Here is a 27,608-nt window from a genome sequence, read left to right as displayed (position 1 = left end):
GACCCCAGGGGCATAATCTGAACAACCATGGTAGCAGACCACTATATTATGCCTTTTTCAAAATAGCAAGTGTCTGCATAGCTGGTTCAGACAAAAAAATCAAACATTCCCAAGTATACCAAACCTGTGAACCCCATGGGATGGCCAGTATTGACCCCAGAGGCATAATTTCAACAAACATTCACAAGCAATTGTTCTTAGATGGATGCGCGAACACAAAAAGATTTTGAAACATTTCCCAATTGAAGTACATCAAACCTATGAACCCTGGGGCGTGGCCAGTCAAGACCCCGTGGGCATAGTTTGAACAAACATTCACAACCAATTATGTACAGATGAATGCGAGAACTACAGACACTTTGGCCAGTAGAGCTAAAAAAACATCTCCTTTGGCCTTTCAACAAGAACAAGGTAAAGAATTCACAAAATCAACTGCAGAACCAAAAAAACAAGTTGTCTCCCTTTCATTCTAAACTTGACTACATGTAAACTTGGCTAAAAATAGACAAATTCGGTCATACAGACTTGACTAAAAATAGGTTAGCTAAAAATAGCAAACTTTCAAGTCCCATAATCTAGGCATGCATGGGCGGATCTGGATGGTTTTCGAAAGGAACTAAGCAATGATGGATATCTAAATACTGTACAAGTTTTATCGAGATACAATCAAAACTGAAGACTGTATCGTGCACACAAGCAATTGTTTACGGACGCACATACTACGTACACATTACCATCGCATAAGCTCTTCTGGCCTTTGGCCAGTAGAGCTAAAAACACAACTTAGTTACGATATTCCAGACTGGAAAATATTCCGGTAAGCTATGATGGAGGGCAAACTGTAATTTTGGAAACCTTATGGTGGTTCTGTGGTGAGCATTTGTGACCAGCTGTATCAAAATCCTTTTTCTGTTGAGGACTTACAAGCACAGAAATTGCTATATAAAGTTAGGCCTTGAACTTGTTAGTACAAAAAAGTCTGCACTCAGTTCACTGTTAAACTTACTTCAAAATCCTTTAATCGTTAATAGAGTAAACACAAGAAATGAGATATGATATCTGACATTTAATTTAACCCATAAGTGTGGTATCAACCTTTAAGTGCATAGATGGAGAATGCATTTTGCACATCGGCTCCATGTGGTGACATTTCACAAGTTGTACAAAGTTACACCAAAATAATTTTCTATGCTGAAGACAAGGAGCAAAACATAAAATGGAAGTCATTGACAAAGGTAAAACACAGAATAATTTTTCGACTTTTATTCAGAATCAAGCATAACATATTTCAACACAAGAAACATGAACAGTGCAATGCCTGTTAAAGATATCAAGGGCGGTAACTCCCAAAAGTCTTTTCTGTACCAAGGGCAATAACTTTGAATTTCAAGAGACGTAGAAGTCACAGCATACAGAGCTAAAAATCTCAGTTCACAATTTCAAGGGCCCTAACTCTATGTACCAAGAGTTTTTCCTCTTATATATAAAATGTCAAAAGCTTTACCAGTATTTTAACATTTCAATATCAATATTCATTACAATTTACAAACCAAACACATACCGCCGAATGGTACATGATAGCCACTGCTAACATGGTGTGCCAAAACACAGGGCAAGGTTAGTTGAAAAAAACATAATCCATATAAAAACAAGCCTTCAACTACTGTTAGGACAACTCAAAAATCCTGCAAAAGAAGTCTATGCAATCAAGGAAGCTTTCTTACCCTACATGAAAGACCTATGTGCAAAACAAGGAAGCCTTCTTAATCCAAGACCTACTTTCCTTGTTGAAAACAAACTTATCATCAACCACCTTAGTTAATAATAGAATAGCTAGCTCTAAAAACATAACAAAGAAGAATATAAAATAATGCACAAACATCATATTATATATGTTCTGAGTATACAACAAGAAAATCATTATGCAAAGTACAAAAATATTTAACCCAACCCAAAGTCGTTCACCTGAGATACTTAGGACAGAAAGAAGACGGAGAAATTATACACTCAAAGATTTAAGTTTAGGGAAAGACAAAGAAAAATATACGAATTAACAATTCCTATTACGGATGCTGCAAGATAGCTATAACCAAGACATCTAAATAAGGGGTTTCATTGTTACTCATGAAAAACTACTACCTGAAACCCGTTGTCAGGGGGTCAGTTTGTTGGTTGTTTTGTTGAAATGATTTCTTTCATTTTGAATGTATTTGTTTAATATATATTTGAAACTGCTTATCAGAGCTTGATACAAAGTCAATGAAAATGGTTGTAATAACTACAATGTAAGTTACTTGGTCTCCCACATAAAAACAGCATGAATTAGCCAATTACAGTACTGCAGGTTAGTTGTCTTGGACATTTTGCACAATATACAACAGGTCAAAAATATCAGCATAAGTATCAAACCTCAGGTGAGCTGATAATAATAAAGAATGGAAAAAAAAAATCTTAGAAAACCACAGAATACTTAATAACTTGTTTTTATTTTAATATCATGAAATTTTCATATTTAATTTTCATAAATAATTTTTCAATTGTTTTAATCAACAAATGTCACGATTCTGGTTACATAACGGACCATCCACATTCCTTGTGTGAACAGAGTTTAAGTACAAAAATACTACAAAACAGCACCTAGTGAGGAAAATCCATTTAATTATTCAGCAGATCAATAAAAAATTGAATAATGGTTACATATAGAAGCTCATTTTTTATTGCATAAAGAAGTGCATAACAGTAAATAGTAAAAAGAATAATGAAAAACGATAACAAAGAAATTACACAATAAAATTTAAAGGAAAAAAGTCATTTGCAAATGCGTTTTTTCAACAAGGTTTTGAGAAACAAAAACACCTCTACATACATGTATATAATAAAAATAGAAAAAATGGGACATACCATGTTACCAGGGTTTATAATAATCTACAAAAATATATAAAATATGAGACCATTGAAGCAAATATTTACATAGCTGTTTGTTTAAAGAGTCATGTAGTTTATAATGTAACACACAACCACACAACCTGCATACAACCACCACACAACCACCACACTACATCCATACAGATACTGTACATGAGATGCCCTATAGTATCCAGCAATGATTCTGTTCTTTGAAAATATATACAAGACAAACATTTGGTTACACCAAAACGACCTAGAAATGGTAAGCTTATACATTTACATGAAAAGCATTATACACTTAAAATAAGCCACGAACCAGTTAGAAAAAAATGACCTTTTGTCAGAATTCATATCATATTTTATTAACCTATTTTTAGAAGTTGTCTCTTATTTCATTATCTAGTATCAGAAGTCAAATCAAACTTCAGAAGTCGAATCAAATTTCATTAATCTAATATCAGAAGTTGAATCAAATTTCATAACAATTTTGATTTTGTTTTTGTAAATTAGTACTGATAATTGACTTCATAATCCACTAAATTCCCATTAAAACAGTAAACCTTAGACAAAAGCCTTACACAAGTTAAGTATGGTTAAAAACCATTTGTTGCATTTAGAAAAGAAATGTTGAAAGAAAAAAATATCTGTTAAATGCATTTTGTTTTCTTCTTAAACAATGATTGGAAAGAGATGATGAAATTAATGAGCAAAATTGCGGAATGTACAAAGCTTACCACATTGAAATTGAAATCCATCAAAAAAAAAAATTAATATGGAATCAATGCATCAACATAAAGAACCTGAAATTACTATCAAGCTCAAGCAAAAATGAGTATTTACAAACATGATAATAAATTTCATCTTGAACAATCAAAACATTATCACAAAATCATTTTTTGTCACACAAGGATTATAAAACGGACAAATATTTTCAAGTAAAAACACAAATTACTAATAATCACTCTATTCATGATTTTCCTGTTAATAATGTTTTGCCATTTAAGTAGTATTATCCAGTTCGATCATTAATAGAGATCTCTGGTACTTCAACAATTCGACTAGTGGTTTAAACTGAGCAAAAATGTTTGAAGAAAAATATCAATAAATGGGGAAGGCCAAATCCAATCAATTTTTATTTTTAACAGTTTTTGCCACCCAAAAATAATATGAACTTTAACTGAACACAAAAAAGTAATGCTTTAAACAATCCATATCACAAATCATTTAAAAACCCACACGAAGATTACGGTACATAGTAATACACAATACAAAGAAATATTTACAAAAAAAACTTCAAACACAATTTAAGAAACACAATATCTGATTACCTTAAACCACTATCTATTTCGTATGAAGTAAGATAGCAATCAAAGACTACAAAACTATTTGAGTTATAAATACAACAGCAAACTACAGCATTCGTCAATTCTCTGTGGAAACAGCCAATAGCAACCATAACACTGTCTCGAAGTCAGTAAATGGTTTCACTAGTTGTCACCACAGTTGAAACGTCTTGGGTATATGATATATACAGATTTATTTCTGCGTATATAAGCTGGTAATAGCTAATAAACATTGACTGCACCTAACTGTATCTAGCACTGATCCTCTGTATGTATGATTTGCCATTCTTTCTTTTTTTAGAACGTCCAACATATAGATATACATGATTATGTTTGGTTGAAATTGGTTAAATGTTTAAACAATTGTTGTCCCACAAAAAATGGAGGTTTTGACAATCTGATCATTATATTGGTGTCATATACTCTATCTGATCGGTATCCCACAAAAAATGGGGGTTTTGACAATCTGATGATTATATTGGTGTCATATACTCTATCTGATCGGTATCCCACAAAAAATGGGGGTTTTGACAAACTGATGATTATTTTGGTGTCAAATTCTCTATAAATCTGTCATAGTCGTCAAAGAAATTCCCAAGTTGGTTGAGTCTCAAATTAATTGTGAGTCTGAAATTAATTGTGAGTCTGAAATTAATTCAAACTAAGTCTTGCCAGTTGTTGACCTAAGTTTCCGATCCGAGGAGTTTCATCAAACATTGACTAAGTCTTGAGTACACAGTTACAGGTAATGTCCAAAGAAAGACATTTTATTCTTGGCATATGTATAGTTAACTCACAGACGTTACAGTTGTCACAATCTGACCATTCGTAGATATACACAAACATGTTCAAATCATTCCACAAATGAGACATGTGACCCCTCAACCAGAATGTAATCCTTTTCAACACATACATTCATTGTCTCTACTACCACTTCTACAACTAAGTCACATGGGCTCTCTGCTACCTGACCTTACATCAACTATTGTTCCAAAGTCATGAACAGGTATGTGATTCTATCTCACAACTCTTCCTAAAGTCTTTGTTCAGAAGACAGGACAGTTGTTTTCAATGAAGACACAATGGGCACCAGTTATCTTTATGTACATGACAATAAAGTTTGTTCAGGATGTGTAATGATAAGCCTTCTCCAGATTATCGGACATATGTTGTTGACATAGGATAGGTTTTGAAAGTCGATGATCAGAATACAGGTGACAGCACCAGACCCCTTCTCGCTACTCTCCTTCAAACTACTCTTGACCTCGTTACACTTCACCTCGCTACACTTCATTTCACTACACTTCACCTCGTTACTCTTCCTCTGCCTCACACAGGGCACCTGCCTCCTCAGCGAGGGCGTAATACTTGCTGGCCAGGCGTCCTTTCATCCCTTCCATAGCTGACTCGGCTGCCTGGTTGTACATCTCCGCTGGAATTATACAACAGAAGAAATTAAGTACAACAAGAGTATTGCCAGTGGTTGTCCACGCTTGTCCACTCTTCTCAATCGGCCAAGGCATTAATCAACAATTATTTGAGCCATAGTTATGTGTAGCTCCAGAATAGGTACGCATTTACCCCAAAACAAATCTAATTGAAAACCATGAACAATCAAGGGATTTTGTGCATCAAAACCGTTTGTCAAAATGTCTAAAAAATGTAATTGATTGGTTTGTGGTTTTTTTTGTAATTGATTGGTTTGTGTTTTTTTTTTTGTAATTGATTGGTTTGTGTTTTTTTTTGTAATTGATTGGTTTGTGTTTTTTTTTGTAATTGATTGGTTTGTGTTTTTTTTTGTAATTGATTGGTTTGTGTTTTTTTTTGTAATTGATTGGTTTGTGTTTTTTTTTGTAATTGATTGGTTTGTGTTTTTTTTTGTAATTGATTGGTTTGTGTTTTTTTTTGTAATTGATTGGTTTGTGTTTTTTTTTGTAATTGATTGGTTTGTGTTTAAGTGCAAGCATGGTCAGTGAGGAATTAATTTTGAAGAGTGGGGCATAGCCAATTCAACTCCTTTTTCGGAAAAATTAACAACAAGGGAGTAAAAAATTAGAAGTTCTGGTAACAGGCCTGTACCAATACCTGTGTTTATTTCACAGTTAGAATGAAGAGGAACATTTATTCATCAAAATAGTTATACAAACGATGTGTTTGAAATAGGTCAAAATGACCCTTGATCAAACATTTCAACAAAATACAATGCAAATAATTCAACGATGAACAGACATATACATGTACATTGCGTTAACAAAATGCTTATTAGTATGTGTGCAACGTTTCATGTGAATATTTTGAAAGTTATTCATGTTGGTGCCAACTTTAAAGACTGAAGCGTATGCATGATGATAACAAAGTCTCCAAAACTGATGATAATACCAAAATACATGTAACTGTGCAATCTGTTCAGGCCTTGTAAACACATATTTCATCATTTTGGAAATTATAATGTAAACAAACAATAGTTAATTAAGTTGAGTCATGCAAGTTTATTGAATTTTTATAAACAATTTGATTTTCATAAACAACTTAATAAACCCTATAACCTTGTAAATTCATGTCTGCCATCTGGACAATTATGGCAAATTGTCTGCCATCTGGACAATTATGGCAAATTGTCTGCCTTCTAGGCAATTATGGTTAGCAGCGGATGGCGTATTGTCAAGTTATTATAAAAAATATACAAACAGAATCAATACCTGCACGTTCAGGCGATTTCTCGAGCCCATGTCCGCCTGCCAAGTACATTTCCGCCATGTTCGCCATAATTGTGAACGGAGGGTCGTACATGGTGGAATCGTACTCTCCACCCTCATCATTGTCATTCATTGAGGTCAAGGCCTCGTCATACCAGTGGATAGCATCTTCCCACGACATCTCCCTGCAATAGTTACGTAGCAATTATTTAAAGTTATTCACTGATGGTAGCAGTCAACTTTCTCTTGTTCATACAGGACCAAGCATCCTCACAACTATGGATAGCATTTTTACTTGAAATTGAATGCTGATGGTTAAAAAAAAATCTTAACTTTCTTTATCTGATCATGAAGCAGTCAACAGTTATCTGATGTTTATGATGATAAATGCTTTTTTTTCAAAGAATATCTCTCTCTGGGAGAGCAAGGCTTAGATAGTTTGAAATACATGCATCATATAACATGTGAAAACTTCATATTTACTCAAGGTTTTACTTCCCAAAAATGAATTAAAAAAAAATTATGGAACTATTTTTGTAAGAGTTTCTCTCATTTTATTGTGACCGTATGTGCAGTCTGTTACATTATGTTGAACCATTTCACTTTGAGCACAACAGATGAACTGCTTTAATAGTCATAGTTATTCAGGGCTGTAGATAAGGTGGTCCTTGACACTAATTGAGGACTCAATGCAAGACAGACTTAAATCCTTCAGTTTCTTTGTGGAGTTGAGTCTGTTTTGCCTAAAACCCTCATATATGACACTCAGATTCTTCCTTGATCATTTGCAAATAGATGTTGCTTATTAAAGTGCAGGCACATGAGTTGATAATGATTCCCAGGTTTATGAAAATTCAACCTTTTCCTCAGACAAAAAAATAAACAACTTTTAAAGCATCTCAATCTAAGAATGTCAACAAGTTCAATAATAAAGGCATAAGTACAGATTCCAACACCTGAAAATGTTAGCATTTGAAATGTTTTGAAATATTATGTCTGGATTTTTGATATACTGTCTAGTCAGCACTATTGTGCAGATTTCCACATCAACAATCTCAATAGATCATGGTTTTCAGATATCGCTGATGTGTTGATAAAATCTTGTTTACTTCAAACATCGCCTCACATATCTCATAATAAATAAACTGATAAAAATAATACTTTGATTTGTAGCCCAAATCAGCCGATATGCTGCCTTGTGTCAACATGTGATAAATGTCACCATAGCTGTCAAGTATTTACCTGTACTTATCAACATTAGATACGTCTCATGTTCCATATAGGTCAATTCACTTCCGTAAACACTGCATAAATTATAACCTTGTTATACTCATAACTATATATGCAAAGTGTACATGTATAATTTTGACAGCTTCTACATAAGCAAGTAGTTCATTATTAACTTTCCTTCATATATTTTAAATAATCCAATAAAATATAAAAGATGTCTGTTCAAAATTGGTACCAACATAGTGAAAGCCTGCATTGACACCAGGATAGCAGTTTTAACAAAGTTTTAATATCTTAACTCAATAGGCCGGCTTTTCAGAACCTTGTTAAAGTTACCAACATTGTTAACATCATTGTTGTGAACTTTCAAATCTTTACTGCTCTGTAAGTTTTATGGATACCCTTGTGATCTGCAGTGTTTTAACAAGACTTTGGTTAACAGTTTCAGCTGAACTTGTTTTACATAAATATATTTGCAAAAAATCAAATATTTCACGTTTAAAAGTTAACAAAATCATATTGTAAACTTTAGCAAAGTCCTGAACAATTGACTCAATATTTGTATTACAGGCACCCCCCCCCCCACAAAAGCACACACCCATTTACTTATAAAGGCTGAAAATATTTTGACCCCCCCCCCCCCCATTCAAATCAGACATCATCACAAAATACACACCTTCTCTTTCCAAGGTTCAGGCCAGTCGCAAACGCCTTAGCAACATAGATCATGGCTCCCCGATCTCCAGCGTCAGCTGCTTGCACCATGTAGTCAAAACCAAGCTCTACGTTGTCCTCATCTTCCTATAATTAATGTATATACATGTAGAAGGCAAATAATAGGTTGTATAATAAGCACAGTTAGCTAGATCCTCAGGGCTCGCCAAGCATTCCCGGTTAGATTCCCAGCCAGAGCTCAAGTGAGTGTGGTTTGTGGTCACCAAGTCGAACATGTGGTCTCTTCCAGGTACTCTGGGTGTAAACACATGCTCATTTCTCATAGTTAATCAAGTGCCATTAATCTGACGAGAACATTTCTTGAGTATTGCACTCCACATTTATTTTAGCTGGGGGTATGGAAATTTATACTTATATCTCAATGTCATTGGGAACATATGTACAAAGTTTCATGTTCGCAACAATAAAACCGGGGGGGGGGGGGGGGCTGTGTTAATACAACCCTTCTTTTTTCAACAAATAGACTTAAACATTATTCAATGATAATCAGATGGCGTAATAGAAATGTGAGGTTTAACCACAAAAAGTTTCCCTACCGCAACAACACAGTTTATGAGAACGTCCCTCTCCATGCCGAGGTAGAGTTTTGCCATTGTCAGGATGGCCTCTAGCTCCCCGAGCTCAGCAGCATGAATCTCGTGGAAGAGGGCTGAGTCCCAGTCAATGTCAGCATCTTTCTTGTCACAGAATCGACCGACCTCATGATACTTTGCCATCTCGTGGTGAATCTGTAAAATTGCTTGAAATTTTATCATTCATGTTGACAGGTTTATCTTCATACTGTTAAACTATTCTGTGTTTTACTTGAAAGGAACAAATATAGCATTGGTAAGATGCCACAACCAATTAAACTAATGGTAGCAATAACACAAACACTATGCCAACATCTTAATTTCGGTATTAATTTGCAGAAGCAAAGAGCTAAATATGAGGTTAGCAGCCATGGCATGGTTTCAACAAGAGATCTTATTCCTTAAACCTTGCCCTGCTTAAGAGAGGTCAAGTACGCTTGTAAATTTACAAGGTCAGATCTATCATATTCATAATACAATAAATGTCTTAATCATATTTTCATTATTAAAACGCAATTTAGGCCCAAAACAAGGTTACACCACAGCTATGATAATATATTTTCAACTTTTAAATTTAAATAAGAACAACAGACAAACTAATATTTTAACAAAAAGGTTACATCATACCTTCCCAAGTGCCGAATCATTGAATTTGCTGGTGAAGTTAGCCTTACGCAGGTCCTTCTCCAGAGCGACGCACGAGGGTCGGTGCCTCTGTTGTATCTGCAGTTGGAAGTTTCGGATGTCCTCCTCCTGTGGGGAAAAACAAGATTGTATATGTCAGAAAGATTGGAAAACAAGGTAAAGTAAAAAGTTTGATCCTTGATCTTTCAATCAATGGAATCCTGCATAGGACCAGCTCTGTTTAATTGATAGCATCTTACATCTGATTTTCAACATATTGCTAAAGCAGAAATTTGTGAAATGAAAAACACACTGAGGTGGACTGTTCCTGACAAGGGCGTGCAGTAAAAAGACTCTAAAAATAATCGTTCTCTGACTCCCTTAAGTATTTGAGAATTTCATATTTCAATGGCAAATCTGAAAGCCTCACCAATAAGTTATAAAAAGTGTAATTTTGTAAGTTTACTAGAAATGTTGGATACATGTACATTGTATCTGATAAACATTCAATTTCCGACAACTGCCATAACACAAGAGTACATCCCACACAACCTCTTCCCCCACATGTATATATTTGATAAGTTGACAGATATTAAGTGGTTATCATGGGAAACGCATCATTCAATTCCTGTTTTAATCCATAAGCATGCAGAACAAAGCTTGCGTTCATTTAGGGAAGTCAACCAGGGAGTCAAATAGGAGGGCCATACAGGGGCGAATCAAGGAATTCATATTAGAGGGGGCACACTTTAGGATTACAACTTATGGTGTAAACCCCTTTCCACAGGAGCAGGAACCCCCAAAATAACCTCTGAATATTATGAGGGGTCTTTCTGTAAGATTTTTTTGGCTGATTTAGGTGCGCTTGAATCAAATATAATTTCTTTCTTTTTTTTATTTGACCAAACTGCTTTTTACAATTGTTATCATCATAAAGGATATAATTAGAGTTATTTTGTTAAAAATCTTTTAAAATTGTGAAAGAATTATGCGTCATTTGGGCGAAAAGTGTTAGTTATGGTATTGAATATCAAAATCATTTTCTAATTCTGCAGAATTCAGTTTAATTTCCTATTAGTAACTGTTTCATGTTTGTTTGTAAAAAAAGTAAAATCAACATTCCTTGAGGTTTATTTTTTTTTAGATATACATTAACAGAAATTGTTGCCAACATGAAATCTATGAGTGAGTAATTTTTTTTCATAATCTATGTATTCTAAGCTTAGTTCTATCAACATTTCTGACAACTTCTTTCAAGACATTTCAATGTTTGACATTAACATTAATAGAATCTTTCATGCTATCAAATGATTACAAATTGCAAAATTTTATTTCAGTAAACAAGTTAAAGAAATTGAATACATATATTAACTGATATTTGAATCTCGCCAAAATTGCCAATAGACTCAATTCAATGAATATCTAGGACAGTTAAGATTTTTCTATTTACAGCCTTGAAAATACAACAACTGTTTTTGCATGTTGCGAAACCTTGTTTATATTTGATATATCATATTAAGAAATTTTATCTTGTTGATATTTAATCTTCCATATTAATATGATTTATTTTCCGTATAGATTTCTTCAAGGAAGTAGTCCGATTCATTTATATATTTGTTTTCCTCATATGATTCAAGGGTGCACCAAAACAAATAACCTTATCATACTGTGCCAAAATGACATCACATTGTTTTAGTATTTCCTTACCAACAACGGCAAGTAGGTGTTTGTTTGTTTTATTATTTTATACTGTTAATAAAAAACAAAACAAAATATGATCACCAGTTAACGGAGGTAAAAAAAACAACCTTAGGATCGCATGTAATTGTGCAAGTCGGACAGGAAGTCAAATAAGTTTAGATAATCTTTCGGTTTTGCACCAGTCAATTGTAACCACGCCCCCTCCCCCAGGTCCGGGGGCATACCGGGGATAGCGGGGGAAATGGGCTGTGTTTTTACCTTCCAGGTAGCCCCGCAGTTCGGAGTGCAAGGGCCATGGTTACAATTGACTGGAGCATTATGGACAACAAAATAACACTAGCTTAGATAGCTATTTTCCGATATTAAAAAATGTATTATGTGAACAAACTATTAATCAAATGTGACCTTCATGCATATTGTTTTTTTTGAATATTTTTCAACTGGGTGCGTTAAACTCCCAACTGTGGTTTGTGGCTTGTCTGCACCCACACAGCAACGATTTGTTATCACCAATCCTCTCAAGTTTACAAAGAACGTTTATCCGGGGATAATAATTGAAAGTAATGAATTGTATGTGCCTATCATTAAACCATGGTTCAGTGAATATTAAGCCTCAATTTGCACACACAGCCAAAATAAACCTGAGCAGCTTAGTAGTTTACAAGATATAAATAATTACACCGAAGTTAGTCCATGACATTGGACACTTACAATTACACTTAAAGTTTCCTTCCTATATTTACATAATCATCCTTTATTAACATGACTGTAAAAACATGCCATTTTATAAGTTGTATTATTATGTTATATATATGCAAAATAAATAATTAATAATAAAGTAAAAAAATATAAATAATATATTTTCATGTGACCCATTTTTTGGTTACCAAAGTTGAAAGGCGGATTAGCTCAATGTTAATCTTAGACCTTTTTATTGCAGTGGTCAGATTTAGTATAAACCACAATCATCAACTTTTAGGATTAAGGGAAATATGGGGAATTCAATAGGAATGGAAAATAAACGGGAGACCCTTACAAAAGATTACCTCAGAGAGAGGGGCCAACAAACGCCTTTTTGGGGGCTGCAATGTTTGAAATACATTAAAAATGCCTCTAAAGAATTTTCAATGATTCTTAAGAATTTTCATTATATTAAATATAAATGTATATATCTTTTACGTAAAATAAGGTGAATGTTAGTTAATATTTTTAATTAACTGTTCAGTTTATTTTTAGCATGGTGTGTGAAATCTTTCGATTCTAAATAATGGTTTTCTAAGGTTTAAAGTGGTGATATAGTCTCTAAAAATAGAATATTGCGTTACATGTGAACAATCTATGGTATATGTGACCAGTACCTTGTATGCATTGTACGTGAATGATGCAATATCGGATATTCTATCCCTTAGTTCACCTATTTATACAGTCAATAATCTAAAAATAACTCTGATATAATAGTGTACTCCAAAGTTAGAAAATCTATACACAGATGAGTCATCGTTTCTGCTTTCGATTTGATAAAACCATGTTTTAAGTATTTCTGTTCGCCCCCAAGTTAAATATCATAAAATATCATCCAGATCTGATAACATACTATTTCAAGTCTTGTAAATATTTCAAAGATATTGCCAAGATATTACAAATCTTGCCAGCTAGCTCAATCGCTCTATCGAAATCTACATCCTATTTATAAATACCAAGACAAAAAGTAAAAAGTGAAATTTCAAAAAACACATATAATGTGAACCTCTCAACATTTCCTTTCCACATTATTTCTTAATTTGAGTAAAAAGGAAAAGAAACACACAATCAAATACACTTAAAAAGTATTATCAGAATCAAAAGCAAGCCTTGGCGAAAAAGTGTTAGTTTCAAACTATCAAGCCATCAACCAGTTGTTTACTTGTAGAATTCATTTACATTTAAATCCTTAAGTTTTGACGGAAACTCACAGGACATAAAATTTAAAAATATCTGTATGAAAATTCAACTATACATTTCGCTCAAATTAATTGGATTGACAGCATTTACATAAACTGAGCTAAAACTCATCTATCTCCCTCCAACTTAACAGTGACGTGTGTAAAGCAACATTTGCCTTCGAGTAATGATCAATCTTCCTTTTTCATCTTTTTTTGTGGCTCAATTGATCTTAACAGAACCTTGCACTTAAAAAATGCACTCTAACACTGAGCTCCCTGCTTCTATATATAGATGCTCATGAACCGTGAAAAACAGACATGTATACATAAATTAAATAGGTCAAATTACATGATCATTCAAAACATGTGTTAGTAGCTTGAATGAATGCAAATAAGACCAAAAAGATTCTGCACAAGTGGTTGAGGGCTTATGTGAGGGGGTCACGCATGTTGAACATTTTTTTTTATCGTACCCTTTGATGCAGCAATGAATCTCGCCTCTCACCCTAGAATTTGTAAAAAACTAAAAGGCTTGCATTCATATTGATAAAAAGAAACTTCAAATATATACGGAAACAAAAAAAAAATGATTGTATGGCAATTTATCCTTAAATTTTCATGACCTTTTCTATGGATAAAGCAAATTTTAAAAACAATCAGCCTCAGATCCAATTAAAAAATATCAGATGAATTTGCATTTAACCACTCTCTATCCAACTTAAAACCTTAAACGTAAGAAAACTTCTCCTGCTAAATAAAGACTGACTGTCATCAATGAATAAAGCAAACTTCAAATTCTAACCTGCGTTGAAGTAATTGAGCTCTCTGACTCGCTACAGTAGCGCACTCGCATTCTCTGATAGGCTGGACTGCGGATCGGTGACCCGGTCTCCAGTGACATTGGCTCCTCATCCAAGGGAGTTAACATCCCGTCAAATCCAGAATCACTCTGTGACGTGGATCGTTGACGTTTTAACACCAAGGTGATATCGATACTTTCTCCCGGAGATGGGGTTTGACAAAGTTCTTCATTTCCCCGCGCCATTGTGCAAGCCGCTACCATGGCCTGTAATGGAAACACATCACAATATATTTCTTGTACTATTTTGTTACATTACAGCAAGCTTCTTTCCAAATTTGTTTTGGTTGTTAATTTTACAGATAAAGTTAGCATTTAATATGTTGTTGATTTAATTTCATCAAAGTAGCCACCATTTTTCTGCCCTCCCCAAAGAAATGTCAAGTAAACAAGTGTTTACTGAAATACTATTTAAACAAGACTTAGTGTCTACTGAAATACAGTTTGAACAAGACTTAGTGTCTACTGAAATACAGTTAAAACAAGAGTTAAAACAAGTATCTAATGAAATGCTGCTTTAACCTACCGCCATCTTTTCATTGTCATTCTGCATCTTTGTCTCGTTCTCGGAGATATCGAACTGTGTCAAGCCCAAGCTATGACAGATATCATTGCAAACATGACTGTAGAAGAACAACGCCATGCCTTTCGCGCCAAGATTCCCGTCACCGTAATCTTTTCCATCAATTGTGTGGAGTTGGGGGTCAGTGTAGAGATCGCCCACGCCCTGAATGTCTACCACGATCATCTGGTGGCCGGACCGCTCAAACGTGAAGTGACTAAAAGCCTGAACAAAGATTCCTTGTTTTGATAACACTTTTAAAGATGTACTCTTACTCCCAAATCAGATTTACCACAATTAATGCAATTGTTTTAATATACCAAAAAGGATGAATAAATGTCAAAAACAATGGTTCTTATGAAGGATACCAAATTTAATTTGAAAGAAAGTTGCAGAAAACATGGTATTTCTACCTTATGAGACAATAGTAGTTCACACTAAATCTTTTAGCACTCCCCAATCATTTAATAATTGTGCGTTTAAAGCTAGTAAATAGAGGGTTACAATCTTGTTATCAGTTACTAATATTTTCAATAAAGGCGTAATTTAGTAAGAATTTAAGGTTTACCACTCAAAATATATGTTTGTTATACATGTGTATGTATTGATTTTGATTATGAGTGTCACTTTAATAATGACTATGAAATACAGACCCTGATAGAAAACGAAATCTTATCAAACATCAAAACTGACTGTAATTTACAGATGTTCTTAAGAGGAAGAAAATAGAAGCATCACTAACAAGGATTCTGCATTAGCCTTAAATTTTCCAACGCCAACAACAATATTGATCAAGCAATGACAATAGCCCATTTTGGGGTAAAACAATGATATTATTTAAATTATAATGACTCAACATAGCTATGTACAGTTCTGCGATGTTTTACTGCGACTTGATTTTCAAGGCAGATTATATTGATCCAGTAATATCACATGTTCATGAGATCACACCTAACTTGGAAAACAACCTGGTGATCAGCCATCAGTGGCAGCTGTTTTAATTATGCTGCACGCTGATGACTAAATGTTTTTGTAATAAAACAGCGGTTTGCACTTTATAGCATTATTTAGAAGATAAACAAGTATGCATACTTATATAAAGTCTAATCACATGGTTAAATTTATAACAAGATTTGAGACAACTATTTTAGCTGTACTTGATTTATGGAAATTTATGAGCTCATAATCAAATATCTCACATTTAAAAGTTAACAACAATGTTGTTCATCACGTTGTTAACTTCAACAAAGTTTTGAACAATTGGCCCATAATTGGTCTTTTTTACTTCTCAAAGCCTCTGAAAACTAAAATTCAACACAGACTGCAATTATGTCTTACCTGTGGTGTATTTCTCAGCTTAGCGTCCACAAATCCTGAGTTTGAGTTATACTTGATATAGTTGCCCTCGATCAGATGCTCGCAATGGTACAGCGGTGAATCTGGTCGGTTCTTGAACTCAAGAATGTACATCTGGAATATATCCACCTGAAAAAGAATGTGTGATTTTTAAGAATGTGCAATATTTCACTTCCATTTAAGCAGACTAGATGCACTTATCATTGTTTTGACTCTCTGCAGCTACATGTAGTTATTCTGGATATATTCAATTTTGACGGACATCATGGGGGCCATTTCCATAAAGATCTTAGTTGATTTCTAATCTTAGTTGTAAATTAAAATTATCTTGGTTTCATTTTTTGCTTGTGAATTAAACTTGAGCCAACATTGAAAATAAACAAGAAGTTGAGGAAATTAAAATGAAATGATGTCTTGCCATTTGGGAAACAGTCTTAGACAGTTTCTACCAAACATTTTGTTTAATTCTTACACATGCTACCCCTGGGATTTTGACATATATTTTCTTGCATTAAAGTGGTATGTTATTTTCAGTAAATAGACAAAAGGAATGAGGCTATGCTTTACAATGTCATACTTTAGGTACAGACCAAGATGATTTTGGTTGAAGATTTCTGATACCAAATGACTTGCAAATTTAGATATGATCATTCTCATTAATGCTATAACTTCATTTATTTGGGCATCATCGGTAAAAAATTGTATTTTAAGACCAATGACTGGGTTTTTTAAATTTCATTCTATATAGTTGTCAGTCATAATACTGAAATTATTTTTTCTAAAATAGACCTTATTTACAAGTAATTCTTCCAGAAATACACTGATTTCTTCCGAAATCTTTAGATGTAATCAACAAAATACTTGCAATAGATTAACACACAAACATCTTATTACAAAATAGCAAAAAAAGGTACAAATGCCTCAGGTATTTTGCTATGTTATTGTTTATAACCATTGCAACATTACTGTCAATATGAATAATACTGGTAATAATTATAACAGACGAAGGTAATCATCATTAGTGTCGCGCTGTGTTAACCAACACAGCTCTCAACCCCCTCCCCCAACACACACACACCAAAAAATATAGTGCGAAAAAATAGGACAAGCTTGTTTACGTCGGTAACATCACATGACAAAAATAGCGAGCCATCTGAGATGTTTCCAATATCAGCAGTTGTCATTGGCAAAATCAGAAAAAAAATAAAAATGCTGCTATCAGCAATATGGGACACAATGCCTTGATCAATTGAAGGGCAGCCATTGATCTGGTGTGTCAGCTAAGTAAGCCTTTTTCTGTGTCTGAAAAAATGATCTACGCACAGCAATGGAAAAGATATATTAATAGCAAGAGGGCGCTGACCTGTAAATAACTTATCTGATAGATTTTTAATCATTGTCTTATTTATCAGGCATTGATCCTTAAATTGGGATATGATAAACATTTTCGGCAGAATTTGACAAAACAATAAATGTTTATAAAGAAAATTGACTCACTTAAATGGTGCTAATTAACGAGGCATGGCTTTAAGCAGTATTAGTTAATTTGTTTAAAACGATTGCATTAGCACACAAGTGCACATATAAATCACACTAATTGTGTTATGAATTAACAGTGGGTGTTCACAGGTTGTTGTTTTTTCAATGACAGAAACTAATTACCATTTCTAGGGCAAAATCAAATACTGCATGAGATTAAAGTGAAATTCAATGGACATGTGCTAAATGTTACAAATCCATTTCAATAAAAGACAGCAAATGAAATATGAATACAATGTGTGAATAGTTTTGCCCCTGGACTTAAAGCCAGACAAAATATCTCAGAAACAGACGGATGTTCAAACTTTTTTTATTTTATGTTTAAGCTACACAGCTATGAAGTGTTGACTGCACTCACTTCCTCCAAGGTATACTAGGGCCATTCTCTTCTGGGAACATAATTATGAGTTAAGTTTACGGCTACTTAGCTGATCAACTGGGTTCTCGTTAAGAGCTCCACTGTCCACAAAGTTACCCAAAACATTTGAGACTTCATTCTCACATAAATGCATGACCACAAGTCTATAAAGTTATGCGAAAAATATATATCTACCTTTTTGGGTGGATTGTGTCGGCTGTACTCTTCCCCCCACAGTTTGGCGTCCATTTGCAGCTTCACGTCCTGGAAATAGACGTCCCGTTCCACTGCTTCCATGTAACGTTTCGCGACAAAGTTGTGAGTGTGGTTCCAACTTTCCGCACCCACATAGCTTGACAACTTCTTACTGAAATGTACAAGCATTTTGTTTTCATTATCAGAAGATCTCTTATTTTAAGAAACTTTAGTAACGAGCCAAGTTGTGAATTTTTTTAATTTTGAGCCTTGAGTACAGGGTTTGCGACTGCAGCAAGTTGCCCAAAATTTTTCATTCATCCCATTAATGTTGCCCAATACTTCAATCTGAGAATGGGCTGAAAGTAATTTAATATTGTTATACATTACAGCTTCCCTATTTCATTTTTAACTGACATTCAGTGTTGTCCTGTTTTCTACATTTGTTATTGTTTAGCTAATGACGTTGTTGTCAGGGTTTTTTGTCTTACTTTTTTCCTGTTTTGTTAATGAACTCATTGTCAGGGTGTTTTGTCACCTTTTTTCCCCTGTTTGCTTATGAACTTGTTGTCAGAACGTTTTGTCTACTTTTTGTCCTGTTCGCTAATAAACTTGTTGTCAGGTATGTTGTCAGGGTGTTTTGCCTATTTTTTTTCCTGTCCTGCTAATGAAGTTAGTGTCCGGGTATGTTGTCAGGGTGTTTTGCCTATTTTTTTTCCTGTCCTGCTAATGAAGTTAGTGTCAGGGTATGTTGTCAGGGTGTTTTGTCTATTTTTTTTCCTGTCCTGCTAATGAAGTTAGTGTCAGGGTATGTTGTCAGGGTGTTTTGTCTATTTTTTTTCCTGTCCTGCTAATGAAGTTAGTGTCAGGGTATGTTGTCAGGGTGTTTTGTCTATTTTTTTTCCTGTCCTGCTAATGAAGTTAGTGTCAGGGTATGTTGTCAGGGTGTTTTGTCTATTTTTTTTCCTGTCCTGCTAATGAAGTTAGTGTCAGGGTATGTTGTCAGGGTGTTTTGTCTACATGTACCTTTCCCTGTTTTGCTAACAATTCTGATTGCAGCAAAGTTACATTAAAACAGATATTACACCCAACCATCGTTTTCTCTTGCGGAGTTCATTTCCTGCCAAAGAATACAGTTACCTATGGCTTCCCAAGATACTTAGGAATCTATCACTGTCAGCAATAAATATATATACTCTGTTTTTTCTCACGTTCTAATAACATAGGTACAAATAACAGTCAACAATATTGAACCTGAAGAAAATAGTGGGTTGCAGAAAAAATATCCTCAGAAAACTTTTTAACAGAAAATTCTTCTTGCCAGGAGACATATCTCTAAGGGCATAAAACAAGCATCATAATAGTTTATGTGTTGTTCTGACAATGAAATTTACCTCAACCTTCATCTACTTATGTTTTTGTGAAAGTATGCACAGCCGAACACGTCCACAATATTACAAGATGTAAACTTCAAACAGAACAATTGAAGGTGTTGTTTTTCCTTCAGTTTTATATTTCATTTTATTAATGTAAAATATGTTCAAACTGCTTTCTTCTGCAGTCGGCGTGTCTCGCCTTTCTTATGTTTAAAAACTTCACCTATTAAATAGCATTTAAAAAAACCTAATTAACTTAAACCATGAAATGCATTGCAGTTAATTTATGGAAAAACTTCCTGCATTTTAATAGTTGAAATGTGTGAATAAATGTGTCATAGGAAGTTAAACTGTAAAGACATGCTATCACTTGTGCAGTTTGCAGTAAGGTTTGAATAACAATCTATTTGTTGAAAGTCGACTTACATGTAAATGTCATTGAACTACATTGACGCAAATGCTGACTAAGTGCTCAGGTGTAAACAAGTGTGGAGGTAGATCCAGAACCCTTTGAAATTGACCCAGGTGGCTGACATTGCAGGTCATAGACGAGATAAATGAGTTCAACTTACAAACACAGTTAAAATAATTTTCTTTCAATGTTACAGCAACATTGAACTAAAATTGTCATTAGAATTTTCGTTTTTTGGATGTTGTATGAAGGTAAATAACTGGAGAGCGATTCAGGACCCTGTGACCCAGATAGGTAACTGGCTGACATTGCAAGGCAAGATAAAAGATTTCTGCAAACACAGTTAAATATGCACTCTTACTCCCAAATAAGCAGTATCACAATTTATACAAATTTACTAAAAAGGATGAATAAATATCGAAAACAATGGTTTGAAGAATAATGTGTATAATTTAAAAGATAGGTGCAGAAAAAGAATTTCTACCTTATAAGATTATCATTGATTTCCGTAAATCTTTTAGGACCCACCAGTCATTTACTATTTGTGCGTTGTCAGCTATTTAATACACTGTTACAATCCTGCTCTCATAATTTATATATTCATATTAAATGCATTATTTAAAGCACTTAAATGTTTATCACTCAAAATTTATGTTTGCTATATTGATTATAAATATGAGTATCAGGCCTAAAAAAAATACATTTGGTTCGGGTTACCCGACCCTACCTACGGAATAGGCGCCGACCCTACCGTTTTTATAGTCAGTTTGAAAAAAAATTGAAAAACTAAAAAAATAAAATAATAAATATTTTTTTTCGTTGTTTTTTTTTAATTGCTTTTCAATATGTAGTTTAAACCTTAAATGCTTATATAGAAGATAACTTTAACACCATTGTCCAATGATGAAAATGATATTCTTATATAAAGCCTAATAAAAAAAAATAATAAAAATAAATAAAAAGCCTACCTACCCTACCTATTTTTGAAAAGGATGTTACCCTAACCAAACAAATTTTTTTTTAGGCCTCACTATAAAAACAATTTTCTTTCAATTTTACAGCGGCATCAAATTAAAATTGTCATTAAAATTTTCAATGTTTTGGGGTTTTGTTTTTAAATCCTCAATTGCAAACTTCAACAAACATTTGACTTGTAATTAAAATTATCAGTTATTTTATTCTTTTGAACTGAAGGAGCTTAATTAAAGAGCAAAAATTGGACCATAAATAATCTTTTTCCACTTGAAGTAAAAACTCGGTGTTATATTGGTACATGTACCTCCAAAATAACCTCCAAAAATACCCGACTGGCAAAAACTCAGGCACAACAGCTAGCTAGTACATTGCAAAATCCCATTACTAGAAGTACACCTATACGCTTTTAATAGCTCTATTTAACATCTACTTATTCATGTTTACCTAGACACAAAATTGAGCTAATTTTAGATCTTGAGCACTCGAATGTTAGACTATGATATTGGCTGAAATGTACTAGATTCTATTTACCCAACAGACAAGGTCAAGATGTGACCCAATATTTACCCTTCATGGCGTTCAACCAGAAAATAAACAATATGTTGTTGAGAGCAAAAACCTCTGAAGCAATGAAAAATAATCATTGTTCTGAGTAATAAAACAGGGGGCAAAATCCTAATATCATAATGGTCTATTGTATTAAAGGGACTGGCTCATGTTTAATGATAATGCAACTGAAAACACGCATATTATAATTATATTAATATGATATCGAAATTGCAGATATAAAAACTATTGAAGTATTAAAAAACTGGTAATAGTGGTTAGTGAACCCAGGCCAGTATTCAAGAAAAAATAGAAAACTGAAAACTTATCCTGTGACTCGCCCATTAGGATTGATACTAGCAGAATTTAAACCTTTCTTGACATTGGTAGCATCACATGATAATATCAATCAACTAATCATGCAACAGCCTTTAGTTGAACTCCATAACTAGTGCTTTTCAAATTGATGACTTCAAAGACAATATTCTAGCATAATTATATCAACATTTGTTGAATGGTTCAAGCCGTCAGTATCTTAGTTTTAACAATCAAAATGATTTGCCACACTTTATTCGTAATAAAAAGAAATCTGTAAAAAGTGCATTTTACAAACCATGAAGTCCCTTTAACTTGGCAAGAGCATTGAATATGTCATTTGCAACGAAAATATATACTCAATTTTAAAACTGCACTGCATGAAAATTGCAAAATGAAAAGGCTTGCCTCATTGCAATTATATAGAAAGCATTGAAGCCACATTTTCCCATGTTTGTTATAAATGTGAAGTGAAATCTGACTCATAATGCTGCACACAGGGAAACTTGAACAACAGCTGTGGAACCTATCCAAAGACGAGGCATTTTCACGCTTCTATCTGCCAGGTACTTGCGTTGTGCAGAAACAGTAAAACCAGTTTATGAACTGCAAGTGGAACAGTTACATGTAAACCTTGGTGTCGCAACAAATACCAGCCCACAACTAATACATAGTTTGTTTTGTTACCTGACAGATTCACAAAAATAGCTGCCTCCAAAACAAGTTTTCCAAGCTTCTTCGATGTTTTTTTCTTTCTTCTGTTCATTATAATATTTACAGGTTAGGAAGTAAAACCGAAAGTAGAAAACAAAACTACCACCCACACCTGAAAGTATGGGTTGGGTAACATTAAACAAGCTATATTTTAATTGTGGCCTCCTTGTTATTATTATTATTGCAACTACTACAGCTACTGCAGGTTTGCATTGTTGGCCTGTGATGGCACATTGTTGTTGTTGTTGTTATTGTTTAAGATTAGCTGGAACATGCATGTATCCCATGCATCCCACAGAAGGCCTGTGATGGCACATTGTTGTTGTTGTTGTTGTTATTGTTTAAGATTTGCTGGAACATGCATGTATCCCATGCATCCCACAGAAGGCCTGTGATGGCACATTGTTGTTGTTGTTGTTGTTTAAGATTTGCTGGAACATGCATGTATCCCATGCATCCCACAGAAGGCCTGTGATGGCACATTGTTGTTGTTGTTGTTGTTTAAGATTTGCTGGAACATGCATGTATCCCATGCATCCCACAGAAGGCCTGTGATGGCACATTGTTGTTGTTGTTGTTGTTTAAGATTTGCTGGAACATGCATGTATCCCATGCATCCCACAGAAGGCCTGTGATGGCACATTGTTGTTGTTGTTGTTGTTGTTGTTTAAGATTTGCTGGAACATGCATGTATCCCACAGAAGGCCTGTGATGGCACATTGTTGTTGTTGTTGTTGTTGTTGTTTAAGATTTGCTGGAACATGCATGTACCCCATGCATCCCACAGAAGGCCTGTGATGGCACATTGTTGTTGTTGTTGTTATTGTTTAAGATTTGCTGGAACATGCATGTACCCCATGCATCCCACAGAAGGCCTGTGATGGCACATTGTTGTTGTTGTTATTGTTTAAGATTTGCTGGAACATGCATGTATCCCATGCATCCCACAGAAGGCCTGTGATGGCACATTGTTGTTGTTGTTATTGTTTAAGATTTGCTGGAACATGCATGTACCCCATGCATCCCACAGAAGGCCTGTGATGGCACATTGTTGTTGTTGTTATTGTTTAAGATTTGCTGGAACATGCATGTATGAGAAGATAATTCTTTCTCCAGCAAAACTTTAGGCTGGTGTTTACGCTCTTGCCCCTGAGAATGCCTCCTGTACATACATGTAGCTCACACCGAATGAATGATTTAGTATAGCTTAAATAAAAGTACCAGATAGTAGGTTGGTAATCATATTTTGTCTGATTTATCATTACGATGGACATCGATGTAAGTTAAGTGATGTAAGTTTTTACTAACACAATATTAACCGACAATATTGAATGTTGGCCTGAGAGAAGCTTACGAGGGTTTAAAACAACAACATGACAAGCGTCATGTCTCCAAAGCTTTGCAATATACCGGGATACCAGCAACCAGATCAGCAGTATATTGATTACCAATATCTATATGAGAAAGAGCATTGATTAATTATTGGTTCAGACTATTTTTAGAATTTGGCCAGAGCTGGCCTGGTTTCTTTAGCAGACATTAAGCATTCAATATACGTGAAAAAGTTAACATGTTTTTGTTTTTAAATTTATGCTGTCTAATACATTATGAGCTGTTTACTATCAATTTATAAAATATAGAACAGTCAAAATTAAGAAAAATCTTTTATGTGAAATTTAATTTGATTTTTGTAGAATTAAATAAATGTACTTTAAAATGCTTCAGTATCACCAAACTTTTCATGAAATATAACTGCTCACAATTTAATAACATTCGGTTATTGCACTTCAGGATAAATAAACAGTAAAACAATTGCAAAACAATAAGAATAAAATATAATGGTTCACAAAGGGCAAACTGATATAATTTTATTGATAATTCTGCAACTTAACCGCAAAACTCCATTATTAAAATCAGTTGATCTCATTTAAGCCTACTTTATTAGAATGAAGTTTAAACTTCTGAACCTTTGCAACCCTTTATGATCAATATAAAACCTGATGTGCTCGACATAAACAGCCTGTTTTTCATCTGAGCATCAGCCCTGTTTACAATGATCAGTACTACTCATGGGACGATATTCTGACCTAGCCTGACCTCAATTGTCACTATCTAGCACATTATTAACATGCTTCGGTTAACATATTGTTACTCATTTATGTTGACTTACATTAACAGAAGACATGGCTAGGTCTGGTGTTATAGTGTACTTTAATATTTTGGAGATAAAAATATTTTCAAACCAAAATAAAAGTTGCAGAATCAGTAATTTCTCTTGCCATGTCTTTTTATATTATATTTGTTAAACAAATGTTTGAATGTTTATAGAAACCTTAAGATCAATAGTTACCCTCATATGAAAACTAATCTATTTTTAGATCCTGGTAATACACTATTGTCGTTATGCTTTTGTTGTATGTATTAACACATTAAAATCTAGTATTAAACCTTAACACCCATTTAATTTAAATCAATTTTGATGGCAGCTAAAAGCTGACTGATGAATAATTCTCTTCTTTTTCCAGGGAAGATATAACCTGGTCGGTTACCGGAAATTTTCCCTTTTCCATAAATATTAATTATTCTTTTGTTAAACATTAGTAGAAAATATTCATCAGTAAAATGAAATGTAAGAATTTAAACTGAAACCCAAAATATGCAATATAAGAGAGAGAAAAATAACATTATCATAAGGTCGTTGTGCATTCGTGGATCCATGTCAACCAATGAAACATCCGTACAAGGTACCTTCTGTTTTGTGAGAGATCATTACAAAGTGTCTCTCATGAGACTCAGACCCATGACCTCTTAGGAGAGATCCTAAAACCTGTACACATGTACCACTAAATCACCTCAACCTTAGATTTGAATGCATGCAGAAAGACTTCAAGGATACTTACAGCCTGAAGCACTCTCTCATTGCACCTCTGTTGAAAGGCTGAAAAGAGAAAAGAAAACTGTTCAGACAGCGATGTCAAACATGATGATCTGTACTATATAAACAAACATGTGTTTAGTTCAAACAGTAGTAGTGTTTTGGATAAAGTTCTATGGAAATTAATAACTGACATCATACTAGCTGCTACATGTAAATTGTACCAGATCAAAAACATATTGCCAGAATTCTAATACTCAGAAAATTTAACCTAACTCAGAATTAAAATAATATACTGTTTGAGAGTTTGTAAGCATATCATACTATTATACAAACACAAAAAGGGGATTATTTCTAACCTCTCAAATTCAGGATTATTGTAGCACATGTAGTTATAATCCAAGCACAACTGCTAATGTTAAACATAATTCAATTTAACACATGAAAAGACTCAAACCTCATATATTACTATCTAAAATTAACTTGAAAGCCATTTTTAAACTAAATGTAAAGGCAAGATTCAATTTAAACACAGAACGCACCTTCTTCTCCATCTTCACTTTGACTTCATCCGTCAACCACGCTTTTCTGAGAGCATTGTAACGATGCCTGAAACAAACTTCCACTGGATATTCGTCCAAGTGAAACTTCTCCCAGGGGTCATCCATATGTCTCGCTTTCCTGATGGCATTTAACCAATTTCTTTGGGCTCTATTGATGTTGACTTTGAGATTTTCAAATGTGGCCAAAGCTCTGGACAATCTTCTCTGCCGAAGAGTAAGGAAAGCTTTAGACCTGTCATCACGACCTTTGTCTTCTTCGTCACTTTCATTTTCGTCTGAGGCGTCTCTGTTAGATTCGTTCTCACTGATACTACTATGCGTGTCTAACTCTGATTCTTCAAAGCTTCCACAGTCTGTCATAGGAAACAAAGCGATGTTCCCATCAAAGTCACAATCTTCGCTCTCTAACGATGACATCTTTGCTCGTTTGTTACTAACAACTTTTCACGCTCATCAATAATTATGATATGACAACAACTTCTCTCCAAACAATGGATAGGGAAATACTAGATGATTGCAGACTCGGACGTTACTTCCGAAATCCGACAATGATAACTCGTCAAGTTGAGGTAGGAATTTGAAACGGCCTTAAAAAAGAACCCTTGAGGAAAAGTCCCCGAAATTCGATTTCCTCTCCATTCTATAATAATCGCTAGCTTATTATTGCAGTTTCCAGATTGCGTAAATGCTTCTGTTCTGTAAAGAGAGAGCATAAAACAATAAGAACAAGAAACACACAAGGAAGTTGCAATGAATCATTTTGAATGTTCAAATAGTCTTCCTTTTCTGCAGGACATTTTGTGATGTTGACATCATTTAATTTCTTACGACGAAGACATTGTTTATTCATAAATAAAATGTGGCAGTCAATATAACAGATAATCAAAATCAATTCGATGACGTAATAATTTAAGAAAACTTTTAGAAAAGTAAAACATTCTTCAAGCATAAGGTCAAGAACAAAAATAGCCGGATTTCTGGAGTATTATCTCCAAACCAGGTCAACACAAATCGTATCAAAATGCTAAAAATAAGACTCATTTTACTGTGACAACACATATTAAGTGTCAACAATTCGACAGTATGTATTCTTACCTCATTACAAGAACAAAATTCACCAAGTCTCTGGACAAATCTTCAAATTTTCGCACACGTTTCGCTCAATGTCGCCTTGTTTACAGCTCAGTCTCTCGAATGTTTTGATTTGGTGTGTATGCCGGTGCTCAGTACGCA

General features: G+C 34.1%; 1 protein-coding gene across 2 annotated transcripts; it reads right to left on the bottom strand.

The window, feature by feature from the left end:
* Window positions 1-1,248: 1,248 nt before the first annotated feature.
* LOC128216490 (eukaryotic elongation factor 2 kinase-like) lies at window positions 1,249-27,608 on the bottom strand. Of its 2 annotated transcripts, XM_052923067.1 has the most exons (13): window positions 27,471-27,608; window positions 26,355-27,071; window positions 25,838-25,875; window positions 18,600-18,771; window positions 16,490-16,636; window positions 15,116-15,376; window positions 14,533-14,796; window positions 14,204-14,236; window positions 10,111-10,236; window positions 9,448-9,639; window positions 8,853-8,977; window positions 6,950-7,131; window positions 1,249-5,682 (listed from the first exon to the last, which is right to left on the bottom strand). In XM_052923067.1, exons 2-13 carry the CDS (start codon window positions 26,790-26,792, stop codon window positions 5,564-5,566), a joined length of 2,097 nt encoding a protein of 698 aa, XP_052779027.1. In that variant the 5' UTR covers window positions 26,793-27,071; window positions 27,471-27,608; the 3' UTR covers window positions 1,249-5,563. The 2 variants fall into 2 exon arrangements, with proteins under 2 accessions (XP_052779027.1, XP_052779030.1); XM_052923070.1 differs by lacking the exon at window positions 14,204-14,236.

The sequence above is a fragment of the Mya arenaria genome, chromosome 14 (assembly GCF_026914265.1).
Source record: "Mya arenaria isolate MELC-2E11 chromosome 14, ASM2691426v1".
In the NCBI taxonomy this organism is placed as follows: Eukaryota; Metazoa; Mollusca; class Bivalvia; order Myida; family Myidae; genus Mya; species Mya arenaria.
The sequence above is the reverse complement of the archived record's forward strand: the minus strand, read 5'-3'. Positions and strand labels throughout refer to the sequence as shown.